General features: G+C 35.2%; 3 protein-coding genes across 5 annotated transcripts in view; 2 read left to right on the forward strand and 1 right to left on the reverse strand.

Moving 5' to 3' along the window:
• Positions 1-1,715: 1,715 nt before the first annotated feature.
• LOC147069652 (uncharacterized) overlaps positions 1,716-27,356 on the forward strand; it is a 75,073-nt gene continuing 49,432 nt past the window's right edge. The window contains exon 1 of the mRNA XM_085950383.1: positions 1,716-3,258. Coding sequence (XP_085806509.1) covers positions 2,074-3,258 — 1,185 coding nt within the window. The 5' untranslated portion in view covers positions 1,716-2,073. The remainder of the gene's footprint in view (positions 3,259-27,356) is intronic.
• Positions 3,895-6,331, reverse strand: Snap29 (Synaptosomal-associated protein 29kDa). Its single transcript, XM_085950394.1, has one exon. The coding sequence runs from the start codon at positions 6,213-6,215 to the stop codon at positions 5,415-5,417; it is 801 nt and encodes a 266-aa protein (XP_085806520.1). The 5' UTR covers positions 6,216-6,331; the 3' UTR covers positions 3,895-5,414.
• On the forward strand, positions 8,825-12,731 carry MED31 (mediator complex subunit 31). Of its 3 annotated transcripts, XR_015071162.1 has the most exons (4): positions 8,825-8,884; positions 9,083-9,172; positions 10,784-11,335; positions 11,938-12,731. XR_015071162.1 is itself a non-coding variant. In XM_085950400.1 (3 exons), exons 1-3 carry the CDS (start codon positions 8,872-8,874, stop codon positions 11,230-11,232), a joined length of 552 nt encoding a protein of 183 aa, XP_085806526.1. In that variant the 5' UTR covers positions 8,831-8,871; the 3' UTR covers positions 11,233-11,618. The 3 variants fall into 3 exon arrangements, 2 of the variants coding, with proteins under 2 accessions (XP_085806526.1, XP_085806525.1); XM_085950400.1 differs by lacking the exon at positions 11,938-12,731 and having other exon boundaries at positions 8,831-8,884; positions 10,784-11,618; XM_085950399.1 differs by lacking the exon at positions 11,938-12,731 and having other exon boundaries at positions 8,832-8,890; positions 10,784-11,370.

The raw sequence follows: 27,356 nt of genomic DNA on the forward strand, positions 1-27,356 counted from the left end.
TCTGTCATATAGTCATTTGAGCATAAAAACAAACAAAAACCTAATGTAACCTATTTCAAAATAGGAATGAGTATCTATTTAGCAGGTTATGTTGGGTTTTAGTTGTTTTTAGATTGCTAATAAGCATAGTTCAGACACTTCAAAGTGACAAATTACTAACACATCATTTTTATGCATATTGCTATGTGTGTGATTCACTTTGGTACGCATGCACGAGATCGAGTGTACTACTTCAATAAAAGTTAAAATACGTTGGGTTATTTAACAAGTACCAAATTTAATATTAGGTAAGTAATTAAATAAAGTATGATCAATATTATTCATAATAATCTGAGATTATGTGTATATATTACATGAGACAGCCAATAAAAAATAACAAGAAATAATAATCTCTAATAGGAAACTGTATGAAAAAAAATTATAATATAATATAAAAAAAAAAATAAAAAAAAAACCTTTTTAATTATCAGAAAAAGATTTGTGAAATTTTCAAAAGATTTTTTTTATTTCCCTGACAATACGGATTTATCATTATTCAAACTACTGTTATGCCAAATATATCTGGATAATTGAGAAACATAATGTATCTATTGAAACAATCCTTGAAAAATCACTAGTGGGTCTGAGGCAGAGACCCATCCGTGGAATGCGAATTCGCCAAAGTTGCTAAAATTTTTGGACCCACACCAGTAAGTTTAATGACTCGAAACATATTTTAACTGGATGTATGCCACGAAAATGTACTCTACAATTCCATGAGCGGAAGACCGGTACACGCTGTACGTTATACTCAACATTGTTTTAAATAATTTTATATATTGTAAACACACTGCCATCTCTTGGAATTATGGTTAAATACTTAACGGAAATATAAATCGATATGATATATTTTTAATACATTTATTATAAAGGATTATTTTTTCATAGAAATTCCCAGCCTGCCGGCTACCGCCATGTTAATACCTCCAGGCATTTAATGGGTTAATGGCAAACTCTGTGACTATATTGTAATAAATGAAATAAAAATCAATGTAAATCGATGACTCCCAACCTCCTGCAGTAGATAAAATAATATGAAGGGAACACTACATTATAAGGTTCACACGCCAAGGAAAAACCTAAAAGTAAAATTTTCGGAGGCTGCCAATGAGTGTAAGTACTAACCTACGAATAAAAGAAAGGAATGAGCATATTATGTCCAAATCACGGCAATCAGAAGGTCGGTAAATATGGCCGACACTGCGTGATACACAAAATTACAAACACATATGAAGTTTATACGCACACGTACATACCACGTGATATTTGTTTATGCAAAACTGTCGTTTTCCAATTGCAAATTTGGTTGCCCGTTTTTATACTGCAATGAATCAGTATGTTCCTTCCTTTCTATTTTTATTCGTTGGTACATAGGAATGTTACATTCATTTGTTGTCGCAGTTAAAGTAGGTGGTGAATTACATGGACATTAAAATTATATTATGTAATTTAATAAGTACACTGAGTGAAAATGAATGCGCCTGTTTTAATTTAACAACATTAGGTACCAAATTAAATATATTATTTAAATATACATTAGTAATTAAACTATCCGTTATTGCATCTTAATTTATAGCATTAAAAATGGTCTCATTTAAAATACAGCAAGCAGTACATTAATAATATAATTACCAAATTATCAACAACTAAGATTTGAAATTAGAACAAGATACAAAATAATATGATTATTTCCAGTCGGAAGCCAACAGCGGTGGAGTGAGGTTGTACAACTTCGCTTGCGTATTCGGGACGCTATTCGCCTGGTTACTCGCGAACGGTTATAAATACGGGATACAACAAAAATAATATTGTTTGTAAATGAATTTGACAATAAACTCAACATGTGTGGTCCCATGTGATTTTGACAATCAGTGCCAGTGCTTGAGAAAAAGTGAAAAATATTTATTGTTGCACGGATAGTGCACTTTGTGCGGGGAGTGCGTCAAACGCTGTGAAGCGAGGGGTTGTCCACACTGTTTTTTGTTCACACTGTTGCGCGAATTCCAAGACCGCGTGAACGGTAAAAGCAATAAAATGGAAAACACCACGATGGAAGTGAATGAAACCAAAAAAACGAAGAAGAAAAGAAACGATGATGAAGAGGAAGTGGTTGGAGAAAAAGAAGAAGAATGGCAGACGGTGACCTCTGGAAAAAAACCCAGAAGAGACTCTGGGGTCACTCCAAAGGGAAACCAAAACATCGTCATGATAGCGACGGGAAGTAAAATTCCATTAAAATTGAAAATAGCGCAGATGCTGCATAAGGCAGGAGTAAAAGTACAGAAAATTTACAATAAAAATTTAAAGACGTACATCCAAGTAGAAGACGAAAAAGAAGCAGATAAAGTGAAACAAGCTGGAGAACTCAAAGATCTCGGTTTTGTGACCAAAGAGAATGACTCCTGCTCTTATGGAGTAATAAGAAAAGTCGATATTGATATGGACCTCCAAGAACTGCAAATGGAAATCAAAAGTGATGCAAAAGTAATCAACCTTAAGAGGTTGACAAGAAAAGGTGATACAGGAGAGCTGACAAAGACCTCGTCAGTCAGTATTAAATTTGGGGAGAAAATATTGCCGAGAACAATTTACATATATGGAGTCTCTTTTGCTGTAGAACCGTATGTATTCAGGGTTATGCAATGCTACAAATGCTGGCGATATGGGCATATCGCGAACAATTGCGGACGTACAGTAGAAACGTGCCCTAAGTGTGGTGAAAACCACAAAACCTGCGAAAAAAATGAGGAAATTACGTGCATCAATTGCAAAGGTAACCACGCGGCAAACAGCCAAAAATGCCCAAAGTGGCAAGAGGAAAAGAATTGCAAAGAAGCAATGAAAAAAATGAACATACCTTTCAAGGAAGCAAAAAAAAATATGTTAAATAATAGCTATGCTGACATATTAAAACAAAAAAAAATCGTAGGAAGAGATGAAAGCGAAACAATTCAAAAAACTAAGGAAAACAAAAAGAAAGAAGAAGCGGTGGTAGAAGCTTCAGGCTCAACAATAATATCTACAGGTAGTAGCGTAAAGCCTACAAAAAATAAGAAAAATTCAAAGGGGAAGACAGAGGTTAACGCGATGGGAGAAATTATGAAAGTCTTGCTGAAAGGGGGAGACTGGCAGCAGATCATTAAACAACTAATAATTAAAGCAGTGGACTGGGTATGCAAACAATTCAAAGAAGGACACTTAAAGGAAATTTTAGGGGAGGTTCTGGAGCAAAATGGATAATAAAAAACAAATTAGGATTTTACAATGGAATGCCAGAAGTATGAAGCAAAAAAAGGATGATATAGAACTCTACTTAATAAGAAAAAAAATTTCAATAGCATTAATCTCAGAGACTTGGCTGAGGTCTGAATTAGACTATCTGAAATTCAATGATTACACGATGTATCGAAAATACAGAAGGGATGGATACGGAGGAGAGCGATTCTGGTGCATAAAACACTGGCGTCTAAAGAAGAAAGAAAGAAAGACGGAAGAGCTAGACAAAATAAATATAAAGCCATTTAACAGAATAGGAGTGAGGACCTGATCGAAGGATCCCCTTCTAGAAGAGAAGAGGCGATATGACAGCGAGTCGCAGTCAAAGCCTCGGTAAAATCACAAAAAAAAAAAAAAAAAAAAAAATGATTATTTCAATTTGAAATAAGAAGATACACATTGCCGTAATTTTAACAATAAAATTTAAAATTAGAACACAGTGAAAATAGTAACTATGTCTTCGATGGATACACATGCATGGATTTACTTGCAACAATAGTGTGCATTTTAAACTATCGCGATAATAACTTTTTACACGTAAAACTGCAGACTGTCTCGCCAGTCTCATTCTTCAAGAGTAAGTGAGACATGATGTTATCATTTATTGTATATTGTCAGGTCGTGAAAATCGGTGAACCTGAAAATGAGATATGAGGTAAATACTTATATTAGGTATATTGATTGAATTTTTGTTTTTTTCGATTTCATTGTTCCATTAAGTACTGTCAGCAGTAAATCCATGCACGTTCAAAATTTAACACTTTTTCCATTTGACAATTTGAATTTATAATGATAAATAGTCAAATTCCTGAAGCATCGGTTTACTCAATAATTCAGTTAATTAGTGTGCATTCATGGTGAGGTGATGTGTCGCTAGGAAATAACAATGAGGGAGAGGCTTAGGGAAATTCAAAAAGACCCTATCGAGCGAAATTTAATTCAGTTTTTTTTTATAAATAGCTTAAAGGCAATTCGCATAGATGGCCGATTTTAAGCAAAATAAAGATCAACACTATTTTATCTCGAGCCCTTTTACACTTGCAGTTAATTCGGTTCGCATTATGAATCTTGTCACTCCATTTCTAATATGTTGTAAATGTGATTTGCGTTAGTCGATTTTGAATACAAATGTATGCAATGTTTATATTATATGGCAGAGTAGACTAAAATCGATTTATAAAATATGGCTATGCCAATTGAACGGGTGTTTTTTCTCATACAAGTTAAAAATTGGATAATAATTTGTAGATCTATCGCAGTGTTTTTCAACTTGGGGCCACAGATCAAAATAAATCTTTATCAAGTTAAACCGTTTTTTAATAAATATATGTGGAGTACCAATGGAGTTCACCATCTACGTAAGTGACTAAAGTTGTGATTATATTATACTGCACGATGCGTACTATCACGTGACGTCACAGTAAGCTGCCGCTACGGGAAAAAAGTGTGTATTGTCGTTGTTTTGTTGTTTAAAATGTTCGACATGCCTACACATTTTCGACTCAATGTCAAAATTGCATGTTTTTTGTTTTTAGCGGTTGGCACTACGTATTTTCTATAAGACAGTTGTCTATTATCTATGGTCTGCAGGTTGGATTCTGTTCAAAATATTATCTATGGATGTAATGTCGCAAGTAATTTGAATGTACGTACATGTAGAAACTGTTAAAATTAGCATGAATAATAAACATTAATTCAAAATAATAATACATTAGAGTTGGCACTCTCCATCATAGAATTTACAGAGATGGTTATCGTTCAAAATATTCAGCAAAATGACGAAAATATAGACTTTATTTGTCACATTTGTGTTTCAATATAATCACAACTTAAGGAACAAAATGCGTAACACGACCTATACTGCAACCACTCAAAGGAATACCCATGATGCTGTAGAATTATGACATGTGCTTCCAACTATGTTGTATCGCCAACAGTGCGTTTCCAACCGGCAGTGTTTTGCGAAAACCATCAGTGTAGATCTCAATAATTTGTTTCACCTCACCACAGTGAACGCAGCCTTACAATAATAAAATATTTAAAATTACATCAGAATATACCTCACATGACGAAAACTAATTATCTAGGATCCATTGTGACTATGGTTTCCCAAGCAGTTTATTCATTTGTTTTGTCTGCCTAGTGATTGTGCAATCATTGGCCTCCACCTTGTCGTTAATATTGTCTATCAATTCATTCTGACTCTCAATCTCCTCACCCAAGTTCGTAGCGAGTCCTTTCAACCGCGTAATAGAATCGACCATCTCATCAAGGTTAGCTTCTAATAATTCGTTCATCTTTTTACTCCCAGACGATTCTCCGGCATACGTTTGACGTTCAGGTCTCTCGTCCAATCCACGGAGCCTCGTAGAAGGATGATTATTGTACATTTCATCCATAGTTTCGGGTTTACGATTTAAAGACTCTGATAGAGAACTATTAGGAGTCTGGCTCAAATCGGAAGGTGTTACCAATTTAGGTGCTGTTTCATTTTTGCCGGATATGTAATTCTTTAAGCTGCTGAAGACCGATTTGATTCCGTTGATATGTTTCTGGCTGAAACGCAGATTCGTGTTGATTTCGTCGAGTCTTTTGCTCGAATTTTCCAGCTGTTCGCGTTGTTTCATTAGCTCTTCTGCGGTGGCGATCCCGATCTGTTCGGAGTCTCGCAAGATTCCGATACTGCGCGCCGATGAATCGAGAGTCCTTTGTTCTATTTCGAGTTTTCTTTGTAGCATGGCCTGGCGGTGTTCCTCGAGGTTGTTCATAGTATTGGCGTAATGACTGTTGTCATAGTCGACGCTCACTTTTGGGCGAGAATTACGAAGGAATGTCTCATCGTCTACGTCGTCGTCGCCGAATAAGTTTCCGGTGTTGCTTATGTACTGATGTCCCGACATTTTGATTGTACAAAACACGATGACACTGGACAATACAAGATTAACTGCGAACTGTCATACTGTTCCAATATTCAATGAGTCAGAATAGATGTCACCCGTCTTTTATCAGTGGCATCAGTGTTGCCATCTTTTTCTATGTTGATTATAATAGTACAAAAGAGTAAAAATTATAGTATTTAAAAAACGATAGAACAGGAACATTTTTCACTTGTTTCGTAAAATAGTAGTTTTATTAAATTATTTTACTTAATAAAAGAAATAATATTTTTAAGTTTACATGGCAGATTTTATTATCTATGTGCGAAACCAGTATAAATCATTCTACAGTGGCACCATAGGTGATTCGCGCGTGTATTGAATTGCTTGCGACAATGCCTGTTTCAATGCTAGCAAGCAATACCACTACAACTGCAAGCCGCATTTGCCGTACTCATAGTGCCACTGTAAAACGATTTACCTATACATTAGTCTATGGCAGTGTTGCCAACCGTACTATAGTTATAGTATTTGTACTATAATTTTGGTCCGCGTACTATGTACGATATAAAATAGGTATAGTACGCCCAAAATACTATAATTTTGAAAATCGTACTATAATTTTACATAAAAGTACTATAATTTTGCACTTGCCATTTCGCAATCGAGCGGTCTTCGGGAATTTGGAAATTTGCGGCCCGCGGCGAAATATTTTTCCTAAAAAAAACAAGCCGAAAAATTGGGAACCTGCGGCCCGCGACAAAATATTTTTCCTAAAAAAAAAACAAGCCGACCATGAAAGATTGGGAACCTGCGGCCCGCGACGAAATATTTCACCTAATAAAAACGAGTCGACTGTAAAAAATTGGGAAAATTTTCATTTTCAACAGATGACAACGCGTACTATATTTTATCCCCAAAAGCTACGTCCCCATTTAGTCACTTCAACGCCGACTTCCTCTTCAACTTTTAAATTCTGGTTTTACACCGAGAAGTTTTGTGCATGCGCAGAGGAGATGAATCCGTTTTACTGTCTACATTCGTTCATCACAGCTTACACTTCGTTGAGTCATAGATTATACATCGAAATAGATTCGCAGGTGATGAATAAAATTATTCACGGTAATACAGCGCCACCACGGAGCGTACGGGAAACGAGTGTAAAATGTTAAAAGAAAACAGTAAAATTTGGAATAACAAATACTTAATTATATTAGTTATTTTTTTAAACTTATTATCACAATCATATTTGTAATAAATGAGCATAATTGAGTGTGTCCTAACGACAAAACCAGTCATGGAACTAGTTTAGTGCCATCTATCGGTGCACTTTGTATTACATTAATGATATTTATTCTTGTATGGATATTCACTCTCGCAAATAAAATATTCTATGCCCAAACGTCATACCTACGAATAATTCTGTCAAAATAAATATTACAATTATACTAGGTATATTGTAATTACATCAATTTAAGTTGAAGAGATTTAAATTTAATGATAATATAATATATTTTCTGACCACTGTTCGGAATAATGAGGGCAACAGAATCGAATGAAAACGTCCTTTTTCAGAACTTTACACGGATGTCAAAGGCAAAATGGATGTCAGCCACTTGCTCAAACTATTAGGTCTTACCCTGACTCACACACAAATTGAAAAACAATATTTGTACTTGCCAGACCCAGGATTTGAACCTGGGACCCACGGCATAATAGTCCAACGCTTTAAGCCGTGCGGCCACCGTGGGCGTTACACAAAATACGACACATCAATACTACAATATGTCATTGAATACCTAGGTACTATAACTAGATAATATATTCGATACAACACAACAGTGACTCGTATGAGAACCACGAGGGTTCATTTTTGCTGTAGCCCCAGCTCCACTCCTTGTTGTTTCAATGTTTCCTTAGTCTTGTGGAGCTCCTTTGAAAAATACGAACTCAAGCTCTCAATTTTATTTTTAACCCCTATTATCGACATGCCATTTGACTCATATGCAAACCACGAGGGTTCATGCTTGTTGTCAGCCCCAGCGCCACTCTTTATTTCCTTTGTTTTATGGTACTCCTTGGAAAAGTAGAACCGTAAACATTTTATTTTTACCCCTAAAACTGACATTCCAAATTTTCCTGCCAATAATATGTAGGCATCATTGCGCTTCAGCTTGTTCGTATAGTCTTTATGGTTATATCCCATAATGCGCAATGTGCCTTTACTCTCAATAAAATCCATTGTAATCATTTCAGTCGACATTTTGCAAAAAATCGTAATATTCCAATACTAGAATGCATCCAATATGATCAAATAGACTCAAATAAATACATTTATTGACAACGCAACTGACAGCCAAATGCACGAACGACCCGAATCTTACCGAAAAAATACGAAGCTGCTGGGGTGTTGAATAGAAATCCAAGCCGGTCGGATCGCAGTGCGTTAGTACTTTCATCACAAAATGGCGGCCATTTTCGAACCGATTTCAAGGTCGACGACGCATGCCCTGAGTTCAATTCGTGAGACGTATGGAAAAGTCCCGAGTGTAGACCCGGCTAAATACTATAATTTTGGAGGGCAAAATATGGCAACACTGGTCTATGGTGAAACCCAGCGGAACCATAGACTCATAGACAGCAAAACAACGAACCGAATGAACGCTAGCAACCTGTCACAATGGCGGGGAAGGGTAAGTGTGAGTAAATATCGTTCTGCTTCATTTATTTCTCATTCTCATCCACTTTTCTTTGGTTTGCATGGTTTATTAATACTGCACCTTTCATACGCTGCACACCATTTAACAAAACATGCAAAGGTTACGGGTGTTGGAGGATGTTTGTGGTATGTCCATCTGGGACACAGGTTAATAACTAGGATTTGATTTTAGTTAACACAGAGACTGAAGATCAACACAGGTTGCGCTTCCAGATCGAGCTGGAGTTTGTCCAGTGCCTAGCGAACCCGAATTACATCCACTGTGAGTATTTTTCATTGTTTTTTGAAGCACACAAAAGTAATACTTTTCCAATGGTCCAGTTCAATGAACGATTGCCCACACGCCAAAACAATCGACCTAGTAGTGTTTGCTTTCCGTATCAATTATTATATCCCGGCAATTTTATTATTGCTTCTTTACTCTTGAAGAATAAATAATAAACAAGTAATTGCGAATCTATAAAAAATCTACCAGTTGGAATGTTTTTTTTTGTCTTACCATGAATCTGGCACCACATTTCTAAAGGCATAATTACACCGGCAGACGCGCAGATCCAAAGATCCACGCCGACCGTCGTGAGGAATCTGCATTGCACTATAGGTATGCAATTACACGCAACGATTCGATCGTGTTGACCCTTGCTTATGATTGGTTTACAATAAACATGGTGTTGTAATTATTAAAAATATAGGTTTACCAAAAACTATTTCTTTGTTAGATTGGTGACTACATTGAACAGTTTTCCCTCGCATATTTACGTCAAAACTCAACTGTCGAAAGTATACTTTATGCAAGTAGCGAGTCGCGGCCATTTGACATTGGCCGTTGTATTACGAAAAATATTTGAGTTTTGTATATTTGTCATTCTTTATTTATATAATGGATAACTACCTGGCGAGTCAGATTGATTGTAAGTAATGAGTATTGTTATATTATTACAACTCGCTTACGCGTTCAGGGCTCGCTGTAAACGAAAACACTGGATCAAAAAGAGTACCAAAATAACACAAGAAAATGAAGTCTACCTATAAAACGTTATAGGTAAATCAATATATAACTGCATTATGAACACAGTGTACAGTACCTACCCAAATACAAAATTGCCACTGGTAAATTTCTTGAATAGTCCACAATCAAAATAATAAAAACATTCTATGTAGGTACTTGATTTATCGTAAACGATAACATCTGCGATGTCTTCAAATATCCTATCATTAAAATTATTTTTAGAATATATAATATTCCACACTGTCTCTGGTGTGTATTAATTCAATGAGGAGTGTGTTCTCGGCGCTAGTCCATACCGTTTGATTTTTTGCGATCTTGACAGTTATTAGTTGATGGTATTGGAAAGAGATATGTTGATTGCTCGATTGGTGTATTCAGAATGGCACTGTTAGTTATGACGATGCCGGTCGCAAACGCGTGCGGTTGACTTTGAAGACTTAGCAGTTGATGATATTGCAGAATTAACAGCAAGGAAGTTCTTAATGAAGAACAGATTCTAGAGATTATTTATTTTTGAGCTCGAGAATTTTACATTTACAGTTGATTTTATGTAATGGAACCCATGTTCTTTACACGGTATTCTCTGGATCGTGTCCCCTATGCAAAAAGAGAATCGGGTGTAATACATTGATTATAAAATATGTATAAAGTGGATTAAAACAAAAATGTTGCAACCAGTAAAGTTGCCATAATATATAAATGATAATATAATAAGCCTAGCAAAAAAGTAAAAGGATATAAAAAAATAGCCATAACATAAAATAGAAAGATATCTGAAAAAGAATATTAATATTGTAAGTATTATTATGAACGGATAAAGTGCCATTTTTAGATACAATAACAATGTTATTTGTTATGTTTCAGTTCTCGCTCAACGAGGATATTTCAAGGATCCGACGTTTGTCAATTACGTAAAGTACCTGCTCTACTGGAAGGAACCCGAGTACGCTAGGTTCCTCAAATACCCGATGTGCTTATACTTCCTGGATCTGCTGCAGTACGAACACTTCAGGAGGGAAGCGGTCAACGCGCAGTGTTGCAAGTTCATTGACGACCAGGCGATTCTATTGTGGCAACACTACACCAGAAGACGCAACCGGATGTTCACTATGAACAATGGAACCATTCAGATGAACCCAGACACCGGCACGCAGCCCCCGACCAATCCGTCCGGCGTCTTAAATGCTAATAACGTTAGTAATAATAGTAATCAAATGGGCGTTGGCGGTGTCGCCAACAGTAATAACCAACAGGTCGTGCAGAATAATGGACTTGGGTCTAATGCGGGGACGCAGGGTCAGAAGGTTCCTTGATTCTGGTATTCGTAGTGTTAGATAAAAAACAAATTGTTAAATTATTGACGTGTGGTGTTATATGTAAGTTATTTTAAGTTGTTGAAGAAAAACATTTTACCTGGCAGCGCATCTATTCTATACACAAGACTGCTTTCGGCCGCTATGGCAGCTGTCTAGGGTAGGTTTGTATCAAAGTATTAGCACTGATTGTAACAATTACAATAAGTTAGCCGTCTAAACAGTAAAAACTGTCTATCTCGCTCTAAAATTGAGCATAGCCAAGAGAGGTGGTGTTAAAACATAGCACTTATTGTAACAATAATTACTACTAACTTATTCCCCGTTTACACGTATTATGTATATAACATGTATTATCCTGCAGTTGGCAAGATTGCGTGCATGAATCAAACAAGTTTGAAGCTTCTGAATTTTAATGCGCAAGTAAGATCTGCGTCTGCGCAGTAGAACGATAATGGCAAACCTATAAATCATGTCATGTCAAATAGTACTATAAAATGACAACATCGCGTCTCTCTTACTCTTGAAGAATGAGATTGGAGAGACAGTCTGCACTTTTACATGTAAAGAGTTACTGTCACGATAGTTTGAAATAAGCACTATTGCCGACAGTAAGTCCATGCACGTGTACAGGCGCTATTATTGTAATTGTTACAATAAGTGCTAATACTTTGATACAAAACCTACCCCAGATAACTGCCGTAGTGGCTGAAAGCAGTCTTGTGTATAGAATAGATGCGCTGATGTAGCTTTTATATATTATGTATAATGTAAATTATTCCTCGACTTATGACCCAGTTATGTTTCTACACTTTCGTCATAAGCTGGTCGTTTGTCAAGTTTCATTTAAAATATTACGATGCAGTAAACCGAGCAACTTGGTCTGCGAGTGTTTTGCAAGACATGCAAATTTTTATAGAAAATTAACACCAAGTAAGGCGTAGCAGTGTGAGTGATGGAGATTTGATATGTAAGTGTTTTGGATTACAAACACATTTCCGGAATGAACTGTGCTCTTTTTCAGTCGCTTGTGTATAATGTCATAAGTTGAGAGATCATAAATTGAGGAATACATGTATCGCAGAAGTGAAGATTTGATGTTGTATCCTGGCTGTGGACGTCGTAGCGGTAATCTGTTGAACTAAAAATCTCCTGTTCATTCACGTATATACAGTGCGATAAACTTTCAGGCATGACATTGATGGTAGATTAAACACGTGTTGAGTCATTAAAAATAGACACGGTCCGATACCAAATTCTCGTTTGATGAATGTTCGACCTGCCCATATCATAAAACGATTCATTTGTAGTAATCTTCACACTTGAGCTCAGATTGTTAAGAATTTCTAAATTGGTTATCGTCATTTAGATGGACAATCAGAATCAGATGCAATATTAACTTCTCTAGAGTAGGGATTGCAAAACCGGTACCCCAGTATTTTTCGATACCGAAATACCGGTTTTAAAAATCAAAAAATACCGATATATTCGGTATTAACAGTGGAAATTAAATGTATTAATTAACATCAAAGGCATAACAGGATTGTAATTTTTTTGTCAGGTTAGGCGATGTCTGGTTTACTTCCATGGCCCTTCATCGTCCTTGGTGACCAGCAATGATACATGCTATAAAATATTAATATTTTAAAGAGATTTTTACATTATATTTTATTGGTATTGCAATCCATACTCTAGAGTTACTCGTTCCGCCATACCAATAAGAATAGTCTGGAATCATCGTCAAGTGTAATTACAAAAATTTACAGTTTGGACATAGAATGGACATAGCACAAAGTGAAGTGAAGTTTGCCGAAAATGAATCTATAATGCGAATTAATTTGATCATTAGCCTTAGTAATCCTGTTTCATTTCCAAATTTAATCAATATCAAAGTTTGTCATCAATCTCATTTGGGAATGAACTCGAAACATCAGTGTAAGAGGAGGAAAATACGCACTGGTTACATACTTCTTGCCGTCCTCCAGGTTGATCAAAAGAGCTCGGCTTCGATTGAGGCTTTGCCGGTGGCTGCATGGTGAAAGCTGTGACCCAATTTAACAACCGATTTTGCGTCTATGTATGTCACTGACATCATCACCGCCGCACTACAAATGAACGAATACTCACTGGGACAATGCAACGAATAATAATTTTAACAAATATTTGATATAACGTCTGATGTTCGGTTCCTGTGTGTCCACAAATATAGATAGATACATAATACTAATTTTAGGTGTCTTATCGTAATAGATTTTTGAGTTTCAACTATGCTAAGAGTATGCTCTGCAACCGCGTGTACTTCTTCTTTCCTCGACATCTTCTCTTCATTCTCTTGAAAATAGCCTCTGCAACGAGTCCGAAACATTGAGGAAAAAAGGAAGAAGTACACGCGGTGGAAACCCAAAAATGAATTACGATAAAAAACAACCGTGAAAGTCTCAAACTTTATTTAGGCGTCTTATTTCCAAAAACCGACAAGTTCACAATTATTAGGTAAATTTCATTTTTGTATTTCACTTAAATGATTTCAACTTCGGGTAGTTATTTTCATCGTATTGTATTTTCAAATTCAAACCATGACCGATTATTTTCAGGCTCTTTCCCGTAAACGCCTCTACTTGTTTGTTTGACTTGCAATACCTGCATGATATCCCTGTGATACGTCTAGCCATTGTCATGTACGGAGAGCCGCAATTACAATATAACCGGACCTTTTGGAGGATAATTTATCATTACTAGGGATTCCAATCCCGGGATCCCGAATCCCGGGATCCCGAGCTATTTTCGATACCTATGAATCCCGGGATTGATAAACATAATCCCGGGATTTCGGGATAGACTTTTTATCAATTTTTATGGAAAATAAAATAAAAGCGAAAATATAACAGAAAAAATACTTTTAATAAAATTAATAATAATATTTTTTATAATAACTACATTAGAAATAAACTGAGTTTGAATGAAGATTGATTTATACCCATGTGTAAGTTGCCGATTCATTTTATTTTTTCACATAAATTATTAAAAATGGAAAGATTGGAAAAAACAATGCTTCGCACTTTTAACAAAGTAATTCCATCATGATATCATACGTTTTACGGCAGTTTCATATTTGGCTGACTAATTAGATTTATGAAGCGGAAAGGCCATAAGTACGCCATGATTATTTACTTTACTATATTATATGTCGCTAATCCATTCATTATGTCTTTACTATCAGAAACAGCAATCTCCTATTAAATTCACATTATTATTTATATTACAATATTATTTACTCCGTTAAACTTGTGTATTTCCAAGATTGAACGTATACAATATTAACAATAAATGTCTTAAATAGTATAAATTATACTAGATTTATTTTTGACCGATTTTATCAATGTTTTTTGTAAATATGAAAATTTTGTATTAACAATGGAAAAAATGCCAATCCCGGGACCAGTCCCGGGATCCCGGGATTGTCAAATTGTAATCCCGAAATCCCGGGATCAGAATTTTGGCTCGGGATTGGATTCCCTAATCATTACGTATGTGTGAAATTACGATATATTTTAGAATATCTATGTAACATATTATTGACGATATGTGGACTTATTGGTCTTCGGAAATAGACTCATCTTTTTACTGCCGGTAGGTGTATGTATGGCGGTACCTTACAATAAAAATCAATTTACGTTTCAAGTGGTAAAAAAGAATTCTGTTTCAATTCTGAGTAAGTGACGATATTCCCAATATATGTCGTTGTGTGTTCAACATAAAAAATTAAAAGAAAAAAGGTAGAATATTTGATATACGTTAGTAAAATCCCGTTTAAAGTGGGACGTCCGAAGACGTCATTTTTGTATGAGCGGCGTTCCGTTCATGGAAAAGTTCGCGTCTTAAGACATCATTGGCAGCCAACCGGTTAAATCAGCCAAGAAATGTCTTATTATTTAAATTAGTATAGTGGAGACGCTTGGAAGGAATTGCGGTGCTGCTCTGAATTACTCATCATATCAACCATGTGTTTTTTGTATGACAATTTGAACAGATCAACGGAATCAACAGGAATGTGGCGGTCATTCAGTGCAGTACTGAAAATATTTTAAAAGTGTAAGAATACATTTTATTAAACAAAAGTACACCCGCATAAGGATTAATTTACTATGAAATTTGTTTTATTTAAGGATTCCGTCGGGTGTCCTTTTTTTAAATAAGTAAAATGCCAAACTATTCTCCTAAAAGAACTGAATACATATTTAAAATATTAAATTGTGGTTTTTTTAAATATAAATATTTAACTATATAAAAAATAGAAGGAGTTAAGTTATTTCTGTTTTTTAAATTATTTTGCAACATATTTAAATTGGTAAATTCCATAAATATTAACATCGCTCAGTTGCCATTCCTATTTTCATGGCAGCTATTTTTTATGTTCATTGTGATTACTTAGTCGAGCTCAGTTCTATAAATGATTGACACATATTTTACAGGATGTTTCAACTAAACATTAATGCTGAAGTGTAGTGTTATTGGCTGCTTATCTTCTCATTGTGATTGATTTGTCATTTTATATGCCATGCAAATTGGCAAATAAATAGTCTGAAGTTTTCTACAAATGAACCTGCAATGCAGTTACTTATCTCTTTTTTGTTTTATTTCATACATGCTCCATGTTTATAGAAGAAGGTTTTTGAACATCTTTGAACTACAATACTAAAAATTCATCAAACTAATAATCGAGGAACCTAGGATTAAAATATATATCATCATATCAGTCACTCTCGATTCACTGTTGAATGAAGGCCACCCCTTGCTGTTTCCACTCTTCTCGGTCCTAAGTCTTTTGTTGCTACTTCTGATAAACTTTGAAATGTTAGTTTTTAATATATAATTGATATTGTGTGGCTATTAACGTTGATATGCTCTGGCGGAATATTTAAAATTACATTTTAACTGAAAAACTTTTGTTTTGTTTCCATTATCTTTTTGTAAAAATAAATCTGTACATAAAATGTAAAATACGATTGTTTTTTTTTTATACCTTTCATCACAATCAGCACTGCAACTATTCTTGACCGCCTATCCCACAAGTCTATAGGAAACTCTCCACTACGCTGCTAAGGATGACCTGTCTCTGCATAGTACAATTACCTCATATTTTGTAGCACAAGAGTAAACATGAATCACCAAACGCACCATTCGACCCACTGCTTACCTGTTGATCCTTACCCACACTGCCGTAGACAATGTGGTTATAATGTAAATTGTACGTATTACATTTCACCGTAATACAATTCGCCATTAGCTATCTTATCGGAAAGAGATGGCCTTATACTATAAGGTCATCTCTATTTTCATAGCCGATTTTGGCAAAATTCAAAAATGAAAACCGAACCTAGCAAATAATCCAGTATATCAGTTATTTTAAAAATCTGTTTGCCGCTGGCTTCCTGTAAACCGACATGAATTGTGTTTTATTTAGACATGAATTTTATCTCAGTACTATACGACCCAAAGAGGAGAGAGACGGTCCTTAATATGCAACCATATATTTCTTATACAATATCTCATGGCGAAGTGTGATACGGCGAACTGCATATGTACAAATTTCCGAACACAAGACAATGTAGGGGGTGGGGTATACATACATAAAAACGCAACAGTCCGACATTCTTGTGCGCACACGTTATTGCACAGGTTGTTACCTTAGCCATATTGTACCTACAAAGAAATAAGACATGAAACAGATACATATGTAGTTACCTATGTCGATTCATTTATATAAATTAATTGAAAAATTAAATCAAAAATTGCCCCTGAAGCACCCTTTGGTCTGGCTCCTGGGTGGCAGACACCCGTGGCACGGCCACATTTACCTCTTTCCTATTGATGCTTCACATCCACCCTTTCCACTACTGGTCGATCCCAGATAAACAAACTCTTCCGCCGTTTCTAGCTCTCGGCGTTACATATACTTGCTGCGGGTAAGTTAGCCTGATTTATAACCATTAACAGGCTCGGTCTTGGGGTCCAAACGGACCTCGTGCCTTAAGTCTCTCAATCAGCAATCGTACAACAAAAAATAAATAATGATGGATTAAAGATAGTTTTATTTAAATCAACTTATTTGAGAATATAATTCATTTAACCCTTAAATGCATAATGGCAATTATGCATTTAATGTACTTACCTACTTTATATTACTTTTCTAATCGATCATGTTTAATATTTTTATAAACAGTTTACAGTGGCACCTGTGAATAAAAACTACAACTATTTTGCCAGCGCACTTTGTTCACTACAGAGAACTGCAGTTTAAAAATAAATTTTCATTTGCACAAAAAATACAAAGAATAATTTATTTATTTAAGAAAACAAAACATTGTGGACATAACAATTCAATATTCAAGACGTTCACAACATGAGTTTTACATTATAACAAATATTACTAATGATAATGAAAATAATAATAAAAAATAAAACAATTTTATACAATAAAATAAAGTTTCAAAAACAAAATGCAAAGTAGGTACATCATTGAAAATGTCTTTAGGGGTCGCATTGACTAGTCTTGGACCCCTCGCTAATGTTACCTGATAGGCTTGACGCGAGGAAACAGTTCTGACCCAGAATAGGTCATGGCTGTGACCACATAGGTAATTGACAGTAATAATAGGTAGGTATGTACTTATAGTTTGTTGCTGAAAGACTACACCATGCTGTAATTTCCAAGAACCATATGTTTGTAATAGGTATAGGTAAGTACGTAACTGTTTGTTTGCAATGAAATAATATAAATAATTACAAGTTAAACATAATATAATTATACCTACACATAAATATATATTTTTTTTAAATAACGTTTTCAAGTAAATTATTCACACTGGTCCCATCCCCCGCCTCTGCGACTTTTAGCATAGTTAGGGGCGTCGCGCATGTGATCGAATCGGCTCTCGCACTTGTCAGAATCGGCCCTAATCATTCCATTACCCTGGTCATATTCCCAGTGATGTCCCGTGGGGGTAGGCAGATTGAGCGTCGCTTGGGGCGGCAGTTACTCGAAGAGCGGCAAATCGAGGAGAATCATCAGGTATATATATAGAAATAGTTACCTAAACTTAGTAATAACGGAAATATTTTTCTATTAAAAAAAACAGCTCACTGGTTGGAAACAAAATGTATTAAAAAATATACAAAGTTCAACAGGACTGTAATTTTAGTTGGTTTAGCGATGTCTAGTTTATTTCCGTTGTCCTTGGACATCACGTTCTTGATGAGCAGCAATGACACGTGCAGATTTGCGAAGTATATTTAAATTATAGGTAGGTACCCACGTACTTACCTGATTTATTTATCCAAATATTTTTGCCAGTCACTCGTTTTGAAAGTTGTCAGGTGTATTTTTAAATGTATCTGAAGCCGTGGACTCGCAATATTGTAAATTAGATTTAGCGCTTGTCCACATGGTGCGTTTTTACGCGCGAGTGACAAATCGCGCGTTCTCCAGGTACATGTGACCCAATTCAGCTGTCTACAAGCACTCGCGCGTGACGACTCTCGCGCGGAATGCGCCGTGCAGAAGCCAGACTCTCGACCTCGCGCGTGTTGTGCGCGAGTCGAGGTACTATGCAGCCAATTATTGCGCCCAGTAACAACGCGTTTACCAACGTGCGCGGAAGTGTTCGTCGGCTTGTTTTAAAATATACATTATTTTTTTCACAGTGGAGCGTGAATACTTCGATACAGAATTATTTATTGATGAAATGGAAATAAAGGAAGGCTATAGGGACATGAAATCTTCTGATTATTTTAATATAAATATAAAACGCACAATCTGGGAAGAGCTCGTAGAAAATTTTGTAAACCTGGTGATTCAAAAAGAGAAATTATTATTAAGAAAAATTTAGGTGCTCTAACAATGAACTATAATTAGTTATAGTATAGTTATAGTAACTCTCAGTACCTAGAGCTGTATTTCAATTAAATTTACTTATTATTATAATTATAATTAAAATAACAGTTTGTTCAATAAATTGGTGACAGTGTATTTTTTACTTGTTATTTAAGTAGGCTCGGTAGGTAGATACATAAATATCCTAGATTTTTGGACCGAATGGCCTAAAATATTTACATGTTGATCCTTTTCAAAAAAAAAAAAATGGTGACCGCTGCATTATAATTATCATATTGTATGACCATTGACGGTACGCAAGCCACAGTTTCTTCGGTTTCCATGTTGAATACTGAGCGTAAAGCATTTTTTCTACTCGCGCGTAAAACGCGTCATGTGCGCAACGCATTTTTTGTACTCGCGCCATGTGGACAGGCTCTTAGTGGTATATATTTTGTTAGTAATGTATCCATTGAAAACATATTTCTTAGACATTGGAGTCATGAAAGGATGATAAAAAATATATGGGGGCGGCATTTTAGCGCTGCCTAGGGGCGGAATTTTGTCTGGGACGTCACTGCATATTCCTATAAATAAGTAAGAGGTATCTAATTATTAAATACCTAAGTGACTTTAACCAATTTCTATTATGACAGCTGTCATTAAGTGAATACATAGGTAGGTACTTACTGTTAATTAATTAACTTATTTTCTCCGACGAAAATTCTCACGAACTCGAGATGCGTGGCATATTTTGATGCAAAATTGTGTCAATGTGTAATGAATTGGATGTGGTACCTATTAGCGGCACGTTCGTCTCAAGAAGTGACTAGTGACGTGACGCGAACGTCGTGGGAGATGGCCGACCTACAGCCTACTTTGTATTTTTATAGCGAAGGTTTATCTGTGGCAGAAAGTGCAAGTAAGTATGGATTACTTAGGACTTGAGATTGCAGGGCCGCAATGCAAACAGAATCATAATTATTAATTGTCCTACATGAAATGCTTATCAAATTGCGTTATTATTCACTATCACAACGCTTGGGCCTTTACTTGGGTTTTACCTAAAGGGTCGTCCAAGTCACCTTTTTGCCAGGTAGATGAAAGTTACAGCGATTTTGGAGGGATTGAGCCCAAAAGAAACAACACTAGGCGTCTTAATACAAATACGATTTAAAACTCAAGTTATTTCCTTTGAGTCTCGATCATACCAATCCCGCAGGACCAACCTTTATCTCACTATCAAGCAATTTGTATATTTATAGTTAATTAATAAAAAGCATCTTATGCATAGAACGGCGATAGAAGGACTTTGGCTTGGCGGACTATAAGAAACATGAATGTGGCATCTATATCTTCGCTTGTACTTTGCCCTTAAGGGGTCCTCCATACACGTATAAACGTGGCGGTATCAGATATATAAGACTGGGTACCTGAACTTAGTAATAACTGAAATATCTTTCCATTAAAAAAATAGCTCACTGGTTGGAAACAAGATGTATTAATTAACTTATTATAAGGTTTAACAGGACTGTATTTTTTGTCGAGTTCGCGATGTCTAGTTTACTTCCGCTGTCCTTGGACGTCACGTCCTTTATACGAAGCAATGACACGTGTATATTTGCGAATTATATTTGAATTATAGGTAGGTACATACTTACCTAATTATTATTTTTGCCAATGATTCGCGAGTTGTGAAAGTTGTCAGGTGTATTTGTAAATGTAGGTATCTGAAACCGTAGACTCGCAATATTGTTAGAGATGGCATTTAAATTAGATTTTGTGGTATATATTTTGTTAGTAATGACTAATGACGTATCCATATAACACATTTCTTAGATATTGAAGTCATGAAACGATGATAAAAAATACTGTATAAAAATGTGGTGGCATTTTGGCGCTGCCTAGGGGCGGAATTTTGTCTAGGGACGTCGCTGATGTACCTAGTAGGTATTATAAGTAAATCCATACTTGTTATGGAGTCACAGATTCGTAAATCGTACCTACAATGCTGTAGCATATTGACTAAATAACTAATCGTTCATGCAAGCTTTATCTAAGAATCTCTATGCATCGGTTTTCATTACATAATAGGCAATACTTAACTATTTCATTTTTTATTTACTAAAATTACTTTACCCAATGCAGCCCTGCAGTGTTGAGAATGCAGGTGAGCTTGTGGCAGGGCAGTTTATCTTTAACTCTAAACTAACGGAACTTTTGTTGCGAGAAGAGCATCTTTCGCATGACTCAATGGAAAGCTGGTTGGCTTATGTTTCATTGAAGTATTAAGTAGGTAGTCGCCCATTGAGTATTGAATTGAAATGATATACATACATGAAACTTTTAATTATCCGGGAAATTGTTGGAGAGTGCACGGATAATCTCTCACCTACATCTAGGTATTTTAACAAATACAATTCCAACTACCTAGGTCATGGCCCCCACATCCTGAAGCTGGCCCCCAGGCTAGGATCTTTGGCAGGCCCCCCTACCTATCGCTAAGAATAAAGGCAGTGTGATGCTCTACAGTAGCGTTTTCTAAATGGTGTACGCGGTAAAATTAATGTGTATATTTAGTGTTTTATTGTACCTAGGTATATATAAATATATACTTATAAAATATAAAAATTATATCGTACAACCACATAATTGTAATAATAATATTATTGAAGAACAATAGCGCCGCAGGTGACTTTTTTTACTATTAAAGCAAATTTGTAGTGCGTGTTTATCTCACTTATCAGGTCGATTCGCCTCGCCGGGCCCCTCCTGAGCCCGGGCCTCCAGACTAGAGCCCTGTCAGCCGCCCCCTTGTGGGGGCCATGACCTAGGTGCTTAATAACAATATCAATGTAGGTATCCACCGCCATCTTTAGATTAATAAAGCATGAGCATAACTTTTTGTACAAGCAACGAGTGGTCCACTGCCATACTATCGTATTGATAACGTACTTGCAAGCAGAGTTCGGTATTCTATAATGACTGAAGAGTATAAATAAGTTATTAGTTATTGTCGTTTAGAATCGACTGTCACATTGACAAATGTCCTAGTGTATTATGATATTATGATACACAGAATAAATTTAAGTACTTTCTTTGATCGTCACTTCCAATTATTAATAACACATAACCACTAAATCAGATGAACTCCAAGGTCTCCAAGATACGTTAAAGTAATCTGAAAAAAATCTGAAACTAAGAATACTCCGACAAGTGAACACAAGAGACGTGTCAGTATGAGCACTCTATAGACAATGACAGGTCATCCATAGACAACGGGAGGGGCGAAAAGTAGGACCAGTCGTGTAATGTATCGGCTTCCTTCTTCAGTGGGCAATGCGTTATCTCTTTCCTAGAATCACATCTTCTAATTAAAAATAATATTTATTTAAGATGACAGTGTTGACACATCTAATATATAAAAATTAATATTTGTGTGTTTGTTTGTTCGTATTTAATGCGCAGCCATACCGTTCATCCGATTGCGATAAAACTTTGTAAACTTATTGCTTGCACTTGCGGGAAGAGTATAGGCTATACTAATATATAAAAATGAATGTCTGTCTGTCTGTGTGTCTGTCCCGTATGCGTTCCTATACCATTCATCCGATTGCAATGAAATTTTGGTAAGTGGTTGCATGCACACCCATGAAGGTTTCTGAATTAGAAAAATCATCATCTTCTTCTTCTTCATTATATTTTCTTTTATTCGTATGGTTCCTATACCATTCATCCGATTGCAATGAAATTTTGGTAAGTGGTTGTATGTACACCCATAAAGGTTTCTAAATTAGAAAAATCATCATCTTCTTCTTCTTCTTCATTCTATCTTCTTTTATTCGTATGGTCCCTATACCATTCATCCGATTGCAATGAAACCTTCGTCAGTTGTTGTGGTAACACCCTCAATGGTTTTTGAATTAGTACAACCATCTTCTTCTTCTTCTTCTATTCTATATTCTTCTATTCGTATGCGTTCCTATTCCATTCATCCAATTGCAATAAAATTTTCGTCAGTAATTGTGCTAACACCCGCGAAGGTTTCTGAATTAGTACAACCATCTTCTTCTTCTTCTTTTTCTTCTTCTTCATTCTATCTTCTTTTATTCGTATGGTCCCTATACCATTCATCCGATTGCGATGAAACCTTCGTCAGTTGTTGTGGTAACACTCGCAATGGTTTTTGAATTAGTACAATTATCTTCTTCTTCTTCTATTCGTATGCGTTTCTATTCCATTCATCCGATTGCAATAAAATTTTCGTCAGTAATTGTGTCAACACCCGCGAAGGTTTCTGAATTAGTACAACCATCTTCTTCTTCTATTCTATCTTCTATTCGTATGCGTTCCTATACCAGTCATCCGATTGCAATGAAATTTTGATCAAGTGTTGTGCTCACGCCGCAAAGGTTTCTGAATTGTTACAACTATTTTCTTTTTCTCCTATTCTATCTTCTTCTATTTGTATGCGTTCTTATATCATTCATCCAATTGCGATGAAATTTTGACCAGTTGTTGTGAGTACGCCCGCAAAGAGTTCTGAATTAGTACAACCATCTTCTTCTTCTTCTATTCGTATGCGTTCCCATACCATTCATCCGATTGCAATGAAAATTTGACTAAGTGTTGTGTTCACGCCCGCAAAGGTTTCTGAATTGATACAACCATTTTCTTCTTCTTTTTCTTCTATTCGTATGCGTTCTTATACCATTCATCTAATTGCGATTAAATTTTGACCAGTTGTTGTGCGCAAGCCCGCAAAGGTTTTTGAATTAGTACAACCATCATCTTCTTCTTCTATTCGAATGCCTACCTACACCATTCATCCGATTTCAATGAAACTTTGGTGAGTTGTCGTGCGCATGCCCACGAAGATTTCTGAATTAGAAAATCATCTTCTACTTCTATTCGTATGCGTTCCTATACCATTCATCCGATTGCAATGACATTTTGATCAAGTGTTGTGCCCTTGCCCGCGAAGGTTTTTGAATTAGTACAACCATCTTCTTCTTCTTCTATTCGTATGCGTTCCTATACCATTAATCCGAATGCAATGAAACTTTGGTGAGTTGTCATGCGCGTGCCCACGAAGATTTCTGATTTAGAAAATCATCTTCTTCTACTATTCGTATGCGTTCCTATACCATTCATCCGATTGCGATGAAACTTTTGTCAGTTGTTGTGCGCACACCTGCGAAGGTGTCTAAATTATTATTATATAAAATACAAAGTTTGTTGTTTGTTTGTTCCATCCAATTTTGATTTTTTTTTTACTACATATTAATAACATTAATAACGTTTTCATATTTTGGATTCGATTTTAATTTAGTGTTCTTATGTTTGACCTTTACTCCTATTAGAATTATTTTCATATTGCCATATTGTATTACAAAGATATTTTAATATTAAAAAAATAATTACCTATTATTATTTTTCAAATATCTAAGATAAATATAACCACGAAGCGACCCTGTGCGAAGCCGGGTACTTCAGCTAGTAGGTAATAATAATATACTGAATGCAAGTAGGATGGGGCTCTTTGGTGTTGGTTGCAGATGACTTGGGTAATATTCTATACCTACTCAATTAATGAGAAGTTGTGGGAAGATTTCTGTATAATTTAAGGCTATACTTCAGTTGAGGCATGGTCTACGAAGATCGTGGCTAGGCGATGCGCGGATTGTGCAAATGACGCGTACCGAACGAAATATATTTTGTCATAAAAATCCAACATGCGTCCATTTAATATCATGTTTATTGTTATATTACTAAGAATAATAGTATATTCATTGACATGTTTTCTTTTTTAAGTACATACGTAAAGTTTTTTAGTCATCTTTACACGATTTAAGAATATTTTCATCCGACTCCATGACAAAACAATTCGACGTACGGACACCTCGACTGTCGGTCTCCGATTGGCGACTAGTGAGAAATTTCGTCGCACCTACTATTGAAAATTATTTGCCGTTTCACTGAAGTACGCTTTTAATAATTGTATGACCCGTTTCAACTGTTTCAAGCCCCACTTTTAAATGTTCTAACGAATGAATTTCGTCATATGCGTCAAAGAAAATCGTCACTGTATATAATATTTACTCGATGTAATCCAATCAGTGCTCGAAATGGAAAATTTCACGAACAGGAACGCTGTATAATTTTCCGAAACTAAGTACTTATGCTAATCCTTTCTTTACGTACGTACTTTTGATATAAAAATGCAACAATAAACTTTAAACTTCTTACGTGGATCTATATTGGGCAGGTTGGTAAGGATTGTCAGCGCCGCAGGCGAAATAATCTTGTTTTAACAAAGTATACCGTCAAAAATTGTCTAAAATCTTTATTCTTACTTTATCTACCACTATAACCAATGCATGATACCTCTACCACCACTCGTCACTGATTATAACTTATATTACTGTCTCATTTGGGATAGATAATTTTGTAATTAATTAGTCATAACAAACAACATATCCACATAAGTACCTTATAGATTCAAATTAAAAATTTATTTACGTACTTATAGAAAATTTTACGAATTCCATTTAAATACGAGCACAGAATATCAAACATCAAGAAATAGTATTAAAATAGTTTAAAAAATAAAGAAATAGTATTAGAAAAAACAGTAAGTGCCTACCTATACTAAGAATTTATAAAACAACGTTCACATAAACTCGTTCTCACGCAGGTGGAATATACGATTATCCGAAGCGATTTGGTTGAATATAGTTATTTCCTGCCCAATTATCATTAGCAATTATTGCACCTTGGCAGAACAAACTACTTAGATTATCAAAAAAGTTATAAAATAATAATATATAATAAAATCAATACTAAGTACCAATAATGGCAGAGTTCTCATTTGTACTGGGTAGATATAAGTTGGAAAAAAGTACGTAGCCTAAATACCTAGTTCTCTTTTAACTTTCAGAATACAGTATGTAAGCATACGTCTTGAGAAATCAATCGGATAAAACCATGGGTAGTATCCACTATCCACACAGCTTTAAAGGATTCTCAAAGATTTATTTTGAACCTTTTCCACTATAAGGGGGCATAAGGCCGTACCTACATCTAATAAAAGTTTCAAGTCATCCAAACAACGTAAACATAGCATTATTTGTAATTAAATTACCAATGGTGTGTCATTTTCATTTATATAAGATAAAACATGACGGAAGGTGAAACTCAGGTTGCTAAGCGCGATTCTTATAAAATAATATAAAATTGTCATTAATTAGTACCTACTATATTCAACATTATAAGGACTAATATTGTATTGTATGCATGTTATGTTACAATGGTGATGCTTTGGTTACCATTATTGTAATATACATCTACCACCGTATTTATTTAATAATCTATGACTAACACCACCTAAAATAATTAGATGTCCGCACTGGACACATAGGTACCTAATTTTTTAGTACCTACTTATTCTAAACGATTCAATCTATGTTGTTTGTCCTTCCCTACTGACATTATTATTGCCATGGAAATGATAATAGGTACCTACATACAATACAAATATTATGATAGTCGTACATTTTTATTGAAAGATATTCCTATTTTTTTTTAAACAAATTTACAAACAAAAATAAAGTAAAAGTTCTCTACACACTACCAATGTATTATTTCTATTATTTTTAAAGTCACAAGCTACAATGCATGTAATAATAATTGTAATACAATAGGAACGTCCCAAATAAATAAATTCTGCAGAAGGCTATTCAATATTTTTTCTGCCCAAACCGTCAATGGCCCAAACACATTTTTGTAGAAAACTTCATTCAATATTTATTGTAAAAATTGGGGTTTACGACTTATCATAAATATTTTTTTAATATGAGTCAAGTTGTTGAGATGATAATAATTATTGAATCACAGAACAGATGTTGCCACTGTATTGTCCACCGGAGAGAATTCCTAATGTTTTAGCAGATTTACACGAAGTACCTACTACGTAATTAAGCCTTCATTATTTTTACAAATATCCACAAAAATATCAAATTGTGCGTGTGGCCAGAATTATCTTAAATCAGTTTGGATACCAGCGACAATAGTATATAGGTATATATTATGTAATAATATAATTATGTAAAAATTGCGAATTTGTATCCCACAGGAAAGTACTTATTAAAAACGATAATTGTAAGGGTGATTATCCACCTAGTGTTACGAATAAAAAGCGAATTTAACATTATAGACTTTTTAAAATATTATATTATAAAGCCTATTATAA

This window comes from Rhyacophila brunnea, unplaced genomic scaffold (assembly GCF_057557595.1).
Source record: "Rhyacophila brunnea isolate RB1 unplaced genomic scaffold, BYU_Rbru_1.0 scaffold_23, whole genome shotgun sequence".
Classification (NCBI taxonomy): domain Eukaryota; kingdom Metazoa; phylum Arthropoda; class Insecta; order Trichoptera; family Rhyacophilidae; genus Rhyacophila; species Rhyacophila brunnea.

Excerpts from the sequence above, each read along its gene's own strand:
- Snap29 (XM_085950394.1), bottom strand. The coding sequence starts at position 6,215 with ATGTCGGGACATCAGTACATAAGCAACACCGGAAACTTATTCGGCGAC.
- MED31 (XM_085950399.1), top strand. Across the intron at positions 9,173-10,783 it reads GAACCCGAATTACATCCACT|TTCTCGCTCAACGAGGATAT; the intron begins GTGAGTATTTTT and ends GTTATGTTTCAG.